Raw genomic sequence first — 11,670 nt, 5'->3', positions numbered from 1 at the left:
ACCGACAGCGATGAAGTTACTAACCTTTAGAGCCTAGAATGAATGGAGAAATAGACTCTTCACAAATAGTTCGAGAGCAAGAGCAAAGCAAGAGAATAGGGAGCTTCAAAAATTGTTCTGAATGACTCGAGTTAGGGGGTGATGGAAGGTGTATATATATGCAGACATTTAATTAGTACTAGTTAATAGCTTGGTTCAAAACTAAAGGTCACTCTAATACCGATTGAAACCACCAACTAGGATTAAGGGACACATAGCATTTATTTTCGATTGGTGGCCATATGTAACTAGGATTGAAGAGTGACCTTTAGTATTGTTTGGAGCCATCAACCATGACTAGATGCTCCTGTGTTGAATCTAAGAGGATTAGTCTCACGTCCAACTCTAACTAATCCTACCTCCGTTTTCGAATATTTAATGACCGCCAGCTTATTTTTAAACTAAAACATGACAAATAGAAAAACAGAGAAAGTATCAAATTGCTAAATTTAAAAACTGCTTATCGATTCTCTAATACAGAAAATACATGAGTGATGAGCATAACTAGTGAGAGTGCATGGGAGAACTTATGAAGCAACACAATGACAAGGACAGATGGAACGAATCATGATCTTCCTACTCATGAAGCAAATCGAGCAAAGTAAAAACAAAAAGGAAATGTCCATTCATTCGGGCTGCAAGATCGGCATCTTTCCACCTCGTCTGTCAAGCATCAAGTTCAACTTTTCGTACCAGACCAAAGCGTGCTTGCCTGGCAAGCCGCGCCGCTTTATTCCATCACACCCGACCAAGCAAAGGCCACTAAAGCCTAGCAGTGTCTCCTCCTAGCCGTCTGTAGATTTATATAAACGCTCTGCTTTGACACGATACAACCCCTCAAAGCCAGCGTAGATAAACGTCGACCATTATGGGACCTTACAGCACCGCCGTCGCCGTAAGCGCATCGCCGGTCCTGCAGGCTTCCTCACTCTTGACGCGAGCCCGTGGTTCTTGGAGGCCCACGGTGGCGGCGTTGCGGCTTTCTGCTTCCGTGAAATGCCGTCGGCGGGCACTCACCGTGACCTGTGCGCTCCCGGAGAAAGAACGGCCGGCGGCATTCAACATCCCGCCCACTGGTGAGTACATGCACTTCCATTTCACTTAGCATCATTATGCAACAATATAATAATGCGTGCTAAGCAGCTTACGCACAAGAGCATGCATGCGTTTCAGCTCTGCTGTGCCCCGTGCCCCCGCCGGACGGCAAGGAACGGTGGGACATCAAGGAGGAAGATGACCGCGTCACGCTGTGGCTCCAGGTGCCAGGGCTGTCGGCGAGCGACATCGAGGTGACCACCAGCGAGGACGTCCTCGAGATCAAACGCAGGGTCGTCGCCCCACAGCAGCCGGCGCCCGTGGACGCGCACGGCGTCGGCGCGTTCCACATCCGGCTGCTGTTGACCAAGGAGTACGACGGCAGCAACGTCACGGCCGATCTCAAGGCCGGCATGCTGGAGGTCACCGTCCACAAGAACCCGCAACGCCCCGGCGAACGCGCCGTGATGATGGGGGCGACCAAGCCCCCGCCCGAGCCCCGTCAAAACGAGGAGAGCAGTACCAACCAAAGGTCCTCGACCGCAAGAAAGGAAACCGGAACCCCCATGGGGAGACAAAATCCAAATGGAGTCTAGCTGGTTGAGGGCTCGGACCCTGCTTTGAATAAGCTTCTCATTTCTAGCTGCGGATGGACTCAAACCAGCAATCGCCTTCTGTTATATCAATTGCCTGGAGAGAGCTTACGCTGCTTGTAGTATCATGTGTGTTTCCTTAAAAAAACCCTTCTTTGTTTCTTTATTTATTATGAGGGTTTTTTTTTGGTGTGCGGTCACACAGAGTGAAAACAATTCCATTTTCTAAGCAAAATTCCAATGGTCGTCTTCCCTGTACTGCAAAATACACCTTAGACTTTGTTTAGGTATTGTAATATTAACTCTAATCCACGTGTGTTGAAGTGGATTGATATATAAATTAGTTTAAGTTATACTCCAATTCACCTCAATACATGTGGGTTGAGCTTAATACTAGAGTACCTAAACTAGGTCTTAATGGACTTATAAAAGTTGTCATGCCAAAGATTTAGCAAGAAAAAGTTGCTAAAACTAGCTAGTACAAAAAAATTACCATATACTTAGGGCTTGTTTGTTTCAGCTTATAGATTATATAATCTAGATTATAATCTAAATTATACAATACAGATTATAATCTACATGTATCTGTTTGGTAGTCTATATTATACAAATGTAGATTATTTACAAAGACAATAGTACCCTTATTTGTTTATTTGAGGTGAGAAAAAGGGATGACATATATTGTAATTTTATTTACATAACCATGAATAGTGGGTCTTGCCAAAAATAATCTCAAATAAGCTACTTTTGAGTAGATTATGAGATTATCATAATCTAGGATTTAGATTATATAATCTAAAATCATAATATAGATATTTGTTTACTTGTTGTATTATTTGCGCTGAATTATATAATTTGGAGAGATTATAACCCGAGAACAGTGCCCACCAGCGAGCGTATGCGATGAATGAGCGGCAGCCCACAAGAGCCCGGCCCATGAGGAGCACACGGCAGCCCAGGAGTGCGCAACGAGCGCCGTACATCCACGAGATTACGCGGAGCACAATTTTCGAATTCCGATGTCTCACGTTCGAGGTAGGTTGAGTTTTCTCTTCTTTCTTTTTTTTCTAATTTCCCTGTTTTATTTTATTGAGTTGTTTTATTCATATTTCAACATTTTAAAATTTAAATTAATCATTTATTTTCTGTATTATTATTTGTCCCACATTTTTTATTAGTTGTTCCAGACTATAGAGCACGCCTTTGCAGGTAGTTGAATCTTATCATGTGCCAGTTGGATCTAGATCAGGTTTGGATCTGATAGAGTAAATATCCGTCTGCGATCATATCCTCAGAGATTACTCATGCTCGCCCACAGTTATACCCGTGGGTAAATTTTGTACTCGTGTCCATATCCGTCGGGTATCAGATACCCATTACTACTCTACAAAGCGGGACGCAAATGCGCGCAGGCATTCGTCCACGTCGGCAAAAAAATATCGTACACAAGCTGTTCCATCAACGGACGAAGTTGCCTCTCAGTTTGCCCAAGCCGCCTCTACACACTCTTCCAGAAAATACCGGAATGACGAGGAATATGATCCACACCACCAGGAACCTCACTCCCCTTCCCCAAACTTCGTTGCGCCGCTAGGATAGCCTGTGGCCCCCTTTCTCTCCTTAGACGTCATCGCGACGTCTGCGCAGCCACAGCTATGAGCACCCCCTCCCTCTCCCTCCCCTATGATGGTGGCGCGATCGTCTGGTCACGACATCGGTTCTTCACACCCAGTTGTACATCGCCGCGCCGGGAACCCCATCCCATCAAAAGCCTTTTCTCGCCTTTCTATACGTCGCCAGAAACCCCATCCTTTTCCTCAACGTTCGCGCGTCAGCGCGGCCGTCCGGCCACGAAGCTGCTTCTTCTTGCAGAGCTACATGTCGCCAAGAGGCTCAACCCCTCAAATGTATTTTCTTGCCGAGTTGCACGCCGCCAGGATCTCCACCCCTTCTCTCTTCCCCTGGGCCTTCTCACGTCCCACGACACTACCGGACATGAGCAGGGCCTTGCAGGCAGCACTCGACACTAGGACCTGGCCCACGGCCGTGGCGACCTTCTCCTAGACCATGGTGGCGCGGACGTCGCCGCCGTGGGGAGCTGCGCCATCGCCAAGAGGCTGGTGTGTCCGTGCCTCGTCTGCCTGTCAGCATGCTCCGCTCCTCCCTGCACCTTGGTTTTCCTTTCTTCTGGATTCTATAGGCCAATCTCACGGATGTGGAGGGCAAGAAGCATAGAGGTGTCTACGGGGAGCTCACTGATTCCAACCAGAAGCTGCAGTATCTCTCCACGCGGTCTGACTTGCTGACGTTTGCTAGAATGATAGGATATCTATGCCGAAAGGTATTGTGGTGTCCAACTCAGCAATGCAAGCGCTCGAGCATTGGTGCTGCACACAACTTCTTAGTTCCTCTCCTTCCAAGAGTGTGGTAAGGTGCTATGTCTGTCTCTGAAACTGCAATGCCGACTACCAATCGGAGAATGTATGTACAGAAACATTATTATGTGCAACCTTTGGAAGAGGGGGGCATTCCAGCTATATATGCACCCAAACGTCTGTCCATAGAGAGTTATGCAGTACTATCTTATCTTTCATCCTTCATCATGTATAACCATGCATATCTCTTTCTACAGGATTTTTTGCGCCAGGATAACACAGGAAAGTTACTATGACAAGTATTTGGCATCAAAGATACACGGTTAAAAGGATTGAGAGCATTATACGCTCAGAAGATATAGGATGTATATATCTGATAATGGTTTTTTGTGATTCCTAGAATTTCAAGACGCTTGCTATCTGAAAAACTACAAAATGGAAAAACGAGATATGATGACAGGCTGACAGCCTTTGTCGAAAGGCTTAATATTTTCCCACGAAGAATGAAGGATTGACTAATACTTCACTATATGCAGGTAACATTGTTGACTGGCTGATTCTCTCACCTTTTTAGAATCTGTAACGGCTTGTTCGTTTTGGTGATAATCCACATGTATTGGGTAGGATTGAGCCGGTTTAAGTCCATAACAAGTCAAAATCCATCCCAATCTCACCCAATACACTCCAATGCACATGTAATATCAATAACCAAACAAGGCCTAATGTGGATATTGATCTTCCATCGGAGCCAAAAAAATATAAATGTGTAGGGACAGACCATAAAGTTGTTTTGAACTTTGGCGTATTCAGTTTGTGTCATCAAATTTATTACTTAATCTATGTTCTAATAATGTTTTTGGAGGAAACCTCTTCTCGCATTTTTTTTATTATACTATCATACGCATCAAGTAGCATATCACTTATTCCTAAACTTGCCGCTAGCTGTCAATTATATTATTGCAAGCATATCAACGTAGGATATAATATAAAAGCTACAATGGTATTCATTATTCCTCTTGCATTATTGATACAAATGTTTCTCGAATTTCATAGCTTATACCATTTATTTCGTCGTGCTATGTTTTTTTTTATTTTACTAAACCCTGAGCAAGTTTTGTAAGCGAAGGGAATAAATTCACATATTACATGTTGGTATGTTCAAATTTCATCCTAAACCAGTATGTCAATCATTTAAATATAAGCTAAAAACCAAGCTATTTATTCTTCGTATTGCTACTGATATCACTATTTTTACCAGCACCCAAGAGGCTAATGAATGGACCATATATCCTTGGATACATGCCAACTGCAATTTTCTTTCTGACAACGATGAACTTCGCCCTATTTCATTTCCCAAGATTCATCTCTCAAGTACATATTATAGTATTATCTTATGATTTACTATCAGTGTCACTACCTCTTCACTATGATGTGTTTCCCACATGAATAAAATGTGACCTTTGGATTGAAATATTTTAGATTTAGTACTCAAATGTCATTTTGCATTTCAATGTGTAATCTGAAATTAGTTTCATTCAGGAGTTTTTGTCTAACACTTAAAACACAGCTAAAAAGAAATAGTAAGAAACAATACAGTGGTAACAATATATAATATTTTTATCAAATATATTGTAAAAATGTGCTTCCTCCACGCGCGACGTGCGCAAGTTACTAGTTAGGTATAACAACAATATTTCTCTATTTTATTTCAAAAGAAAAAATGATTAGGTGACTTGCTTGTAGTTGTATTTGATAAGGGCATGTACAACCCTGAGACTCCCGTTCAGGTTTCAAAATACAAAAGACAACTAAAAGACTGCACAATATAACCCTGAAACTCTGGATAATAAATACAGTTAAGAGACAACATGTATAGAGTCGTGAAGAGACGGACTATTCACGAAGAGTCTGACTCTTGTATTTTTTAAATTATATCCTTAGAAAACTTTTAAGAGACCTTATATTAAATGAGCTTATACATGCCCTAAAGCTAACGATGGTGCCCATAAATTAATTATATCCACTACAAATGGCAATAAGGAATTCGGTTTTGGTCCCCCAGACCTGTCCCCGCGCGGGGAAAGTTTGCCATCCGGACCCCGCGAAGAGCCACGGGGAGGATTTTCCCCGTACCCGGTTCTTTCATCCAGCACAATTTCACAGTTCAGCAAGGACACTCAACCATGGGGATCCCTGTCAGAAACATGCACTCATCAACACAGCGAAGCAACCTGCAACATGCACTTAGCTGCCCCATTTCACCCGGAAAGACACAACAAAGCACGATGTAGAGCTGCCCCATTTCACCCGGAAAGACACAACAAAGCACGATGTAGACCGTAGAAAGAGAGTTCCTAGGACCTGGGCCATGGCGACATTCCTAGCCTCCTGGGCGATGGTGATTAGCGAAGGATGTTGGAGTGCTGAACGGCGTCAGCGTCACGGAACAGCGCCCGATGGTGTGGCGCATTTCAGCATTTGTGCTGCGGGCTGCGGCGACTACAGGGCAGACCGACAGAGGATACGGCGCCGCTAGTGTTCGGCTTCGGCAGTCGGCAAACGCAAGTGTAGGCTGTACACACGCAAGACTGCAAGGGTAATCTGATCGGGTATTGTGGTTGTGTGGGCTAGGCGGCTGACAATGGTGGTCCGACTGCCGGCAATTGGCAACTCACGGGCCACGACACGCAGTTGGGCTGGCACTGCTGCAAGTTGTTGGGCTATCACAGATCAGCTAGACTGGATGGGTAAAGATTTTAACTATCTAGATTCCCGTGGGGATCAAATTGACTCTGTAACTGCCCCTTAAGGCCTTGTTCGCTTAGGCGGGGAACAGTCTGGATTGGAAAGAAACCCACTTGGATTGGACCCCTATGGATGAAATCCCGGTCCACCCAGTAGCAGCGTTCGTTTAAACCCGCTCGGGCGTGAACCCCAGCCCACCCCGGCCGTTTCCACCTCAGCCCGACCGGGATATAGACCTCGTCCCTTCGGTGTGGAAAGAACCCTCGCCTCTCGTTGGCGGCGCGCGAGGCAGCTGCAGCGGGCTTCGAGACGGAGGCGCTCTGCAGCGGGCTTCGAGACGGAGGCGCTCCGGCAGCTGCAGCGGGCTTCGAGACAGAGGCGCTCCGGCAGCTATGGCGACGTAGACGGAGGAGCTCCGGAAGCTGGTACGGGACAAAGGCGACTACGACACGATCTGGCGGTGGCTTCTTCACCTGCTGACCAGCGTCTCGTGGATCCCTTCGGTGGCTACTTCTCGCCGGTACTCACGTCTTTCTCCTCCTCCTCCTCCTCAAACTCCTCTAATTCCTCGATCAATTTATCGATCTTCACAACAGTAGCTAGTATGGATCTGTCTGCCCATACAGATGGTTGCTATCGATCTACTGGGTCTACTGCCACAAAACGAACCGGGCTGTATATTCACCGGCACACGCCAATCCCCTCGTCTCCGGCGGCCGTGCGCACTTGATGTACAGACTACAGTACAGTCAATAGCTGCACTTTTTTCGCGATCTATCTTTGGATTCTTTTCTTCCCATCTCAGATCAATCCAGTTTCTGAATCTTCTTGATGCATGTATAGTTAAATAGCCTGAATCCAGCACTGAAACAAAAAAAACAATTATCAGATCAAATCCAGCTTTCTAAATCTTCTTGGAAACACGATCCCGAGAAGGGAAGCTGCACTTGGCGCGTATATACATCCGTCAGAGGATGTGTCAAATAGATTCGACGCACAGCTCGTTGTGCTCTTCCGATCGTTGCCATTTTCCATCCAGGTGTTCAGTCTATCTACCGTGAATCCGTTTCCAGCACGAAGGGCTCTGCATGTATCAAGAGGATGGATGGCTCGCGAAGAAAAAAACACGCACGGAACAGCTGGAACGCGTCATTTCGTGATAGCGCTGTATGAACTTTTCTGAACTTTTTGCAGGGAACAGAATGGCCTAAGTTTAGTCCGTGTCTTAATTAAATGTGTAAATATCAATTAAAAATATTAATGGGTTTGCTTTGCCAACAAACAATGGTCGTTTCGCTTTGATCTTGGATTAGAACACTTGTTCTTCAGTAGTAGTTATTTGATGATGACAGTAAATGCAGATCTGATATGAGAAGAAGGGATGACAGTAAATTTAAGATATTATGAATCGAATGATAGTACCATCTGTTATTTGTATGGACAACGGCTTCAACGAGGCGGCGCTGGAGAGCATCATTTAGGCTCTATTTGCTTTCAAGTTTCTGTTTTTGTCTAAATTTCTGCACTCCAAAACATTTTATTTCTTCCAAGTTTCTGTTTGGGACCATCTGTTCTTAGAAGTGTTGGACCTTCAATTTATTATAACAAGTGTTGGACCTTCAGTTCATACCATATATCACTATTGGTTTGCGCCTAACTGCAAATATTCTTTTCCTGATGCCATTTTCTATAATAGCTAGTTAGCATTGTTTGTAGCATTGATCTTAAACATTAACTTGTCTTATATGTTAGCTCGAAGTACACTATTATATGGTTTAAACTTGTCTTGTCTATTACCTTAGCATTTTACATGTCTCATTTCTGAACTTTGTACTCTGAAGAACGATTACAATTTGGGATGCAAAAGCTAATTCATTGGTGTTTCTCACATACAGATCGTTGGTAAGATGATGGCTAGATGTGGCTGGAGTTGATAGAGAGATGAGAAGGTCTAGACGAGTTGGACAACGATCTTTGATATATAGATGATGAAATGCCAAACTGTAACCGGTTTTGGTGCATGCCAAACTGTAACCGGTTCTGCACGTTCTGATGCATGTCAAATTGTGTATGGCTAGTGGTTCTGGTGCATGTTAAACTGTACACGTTCTGCTTATATTCTAAACGTTCAGGTGCATCTTAAACTCTACAAGTTATTGTTACTGTTATAATAAAATTATTCTGTTGACCTCTTGTACAAGTTACTGTTATAATAAAATTATTCTGTACAAGTTACTGTTATAATAAAATTAAACTGCGTTCAGAATAATTTTGTTCTGGTGCATTAAGTTACTGTAACAAGTAATTTTATTATTGTTGTTTACTGTATGGGCTAACCGAACAAGAAGTGTCATTGTTGTTTACTGTATGGGCTAACCGAACAAGTTAAAAAGAAGACAGGGAATTAATGGACAGGGAATTAAACCACACAGGGAAAAAGTGACGGAAGGGGATCCACTCAATCCACGTCTGGATTAATTCCACTTGTGGATTATAACCATGACTACCGAACATAGCCTAAAGGTTTGTTCGGTTATTTTCAATACATATGGACTGAAGGGGATTGATATGGATTGGAGGAGATTTTGACTTACTAGGGATTGAAACCCCCTCAATCCCCCTCAATCCATATGGATTGGGGTAGAACCGAACAAGCCCTAAGAGGATCGGGATCTTATTGCCATTTCTAAGGCGCACTCCAGCAAATTAACCAAAATTTATTCATATGTACTATTTTGCACTGTTCTATATTATAGATTGCACTGTTCAAAGAGTAGAATTTGAATATAGGCATATGAGATGGATAAGCTGTTGGAGATAGTCTAATATCCAGATATTTGCATGCACTTTGATAGCAACGTAAAGGTAAAAAGGACATCATCAGCTTGCTGGCACCTAGCTGCTTGCTGCATCCAGCCTGTCTTGCCTGCACCCTGCGATTGGCTTAGGGAGATGAGGTGGTGCCTGGCAGCTTGGTGACAATAAGCTCTAAATTTTGCACTTTAAAATTTTTATGATTGGATCGGATTAGAATCGAGCTTTATTTCTATTTATTTTTGACTAAAATTAATTTAGAGCCCTAACCAATTGTGAAGAAACATTTTAATTATGGTCTATTACCACTCCTGTTGCCACCTTGCTGCAGCCCGAAGTTGTCACCATGTGGAGCTGATGTCACGGGGATTAGGATCGAGGTGATCGTTCGGGACTTGTTGGGGGTCGCAGGTCATCGAGAAACCGAGAATGGGTGGCTTCTAGCTGCTGTCGTGGGGAGCGGAGGTGACCAGGTGGGTGGTGGGAATAACGTTAATATGTTAGACAATTGAACAATAAAGGTCAGCTGAGCCATTGGGCCGACTTTGATAGAACCGTGGGCTAAAAAATATATAATATCAATTTCGGATATCCATTGGATACCTGCGGGTGGAAGGTAAACCTATACTAATCTGATTTATCACGGGTCAAATACGGGCGAGATCCATGGGTCAAATTTTATGCCTGAATTCAAATCTGATGGGTCGTATATCCGAACCCACGGATAAAATTGCCATCCCTAGTCTTACGTGAGTTATAACAAGGAACAACCGAAGGTGAGTGTCACCCGCATTGCAGCCTTCCCACTTCTCTACTAAGTTTTCATGGTCGTCCTGTGTCATGTGCGAAGCACGCAGGTATATTCCCCTCCCTTTACCAGTGGGGAATTACTCCACTGATATACCGTAAAAACCACTCCAAACATTATTAGTGGGTCGTTACCCTACAGATGGGCTACGAGAAACCACCCGAACCTAACACAACAGAAAGTCACATGCAACACAACTCTTCCACATAATACCACCCCTCCAGATAAAGGAGGATGAGCGATGGAGCAATCTATAGAAAATGGGGTCGTGTTCGTTTTCAACTCATACCTTTCTAAGCCTTTCAGCTAAGATAAAATGTAATATCTCTACTACTATAAAGCATCAGTTTCGACGGTCGTCCTGTGTCTCGTGCGAAGCACGTAGGTCTATTCCTTACAAGTGGGCCATTAACCTATAGATATGTTGTGAAAACCACTTAAACCCCTATTAGTGGGTTGTTACCCCACAGATGCATCGTGAGAAACCACCAAAACCCAACACGATATAAAGTCGCACGTAATGCAGCGCTCCCACATAGTATCACCTAGTAGCTAAAGGATGATGAGCGATGGAACGAGCTATAAAAAAGGGGTTATGCTCTTTTTGAACTCATACCTTTCTAAGCCCTTTGGCTAAGATAAAATGTAATATTTATTCTTGTGCGTCGTTGCAGCACATAGACATTGTACTAGTTACGTGCTATTTTTCACCTTTTTTCGTTTGCTTTTTCACCTTTCTTCTATTTCTCTTTTCTTTGAATATCCATTGGATTCTTGTTATTTCATTTCCTTTATTATGTCATTTCTATTTTTTCTTAATTATTTGCGTAAAATTGATTATTTTAGTTTTTTTACAATTTTTATATACATGTGATGTTTCGTAATGTAACTTTGAAAGTTTCTATATTGGTTTTGGTGTTTGAAGACTAACACAACATTGTGATCTAACTAAATTGCTAAGTATATGGTTGCAGGTTCATAAGAGTCAAATTGAAGCATTCAATGCGAAATGGCTTAAATCAAGGCTAGGAAGGCCATATTTTGGATGAAATGAACTATGCGTAGTTTATAAGTTGGATAACTTTTAAATGCCCTTAGGAACATTATTGAGCACCTTAGAAGGACAAGAAATTCAAACTTTGGAAAAGATGCATTTGGAGCAGAGTTTGAGCCAAAGTTGGATTCTAAGTTTGATGGATAAAATCGTTGAAGAACTATAACTTAGACTAGTTGGATAGACTCTATATAAGTTTTTATAAGT

The 11,670-nt window shown here is 43.2% G+C and overlaps 1 protein-coding gene across 2 annotated transcripts; it reads left to right on the top strand.

Annotated features, from left to right (window-relative positions):
- The first annotated feature begins 830 nt into the window (after nucleotides 1-830).
- Nucleotides 831-2,019, top strand: LOC100193370 (uncharacterized). Of its 2 annotated transcripts, none has more exons than XM_020541847.3 (2): nucleotides 831-1,115; nucleotides 1,183-1,925. In XM_020541847.3, exons 1-2 carry the CDS (start codon nucleotides 908-910, stop codon nucleotides 1,668-1,670), a joined length of 696 nt encoding a protein of 231 aa, XP_020397436.1. In that variant the 5' UTR covers nucleotides 831-907; the 3' UTR covers nucleotides 1,671-1,925. The 2 variants fall into 2 exon arrangements, with proteins under 2 accessions (XP_020397436.1, NP_001131972.1); NM_001138500.1 differs by having other exon boundaries at nucleotides 887-1,115; nucleotides 1,213-2,019.
- Nucleotides 2,020-11,670: the final 9,651 nt, after the last annotated feature.

Source organism: Zea mays, chromosome 1 (assembly GCF_902167145.1).
Source record: "Zea mays cultivar B73 chromosome 1, Zm-B73-REFERENCE-NAM-5.0, whole genome shotgun sequence".
NCBI lineage: Eukaryota > Viridiplantae > Streptophyta > Magnoliopsida > Poales > Poaceae > Zea > Zea mays.
This window is presented reverse-complemented; position numbering and strand designations above follow the sequence as displayed.

Excerpts from the sequence above, each read along its gene's own strand:
- LOC100193370 (XM_020541847.3), top strand. The coding sequence starts at position 908 with ATGGGACCTTACAGCACCGCCGTCGCCGTAAGCGCATCGCCGGTCCTG. Across the intron at positions 1,116-1,182 it reads ATTCAACATCCCGCCCACTG|CTTACGCACAAGAGCATGCA; the intron begins GTGAGTACATGC and ends CGTGCTAAGCAG.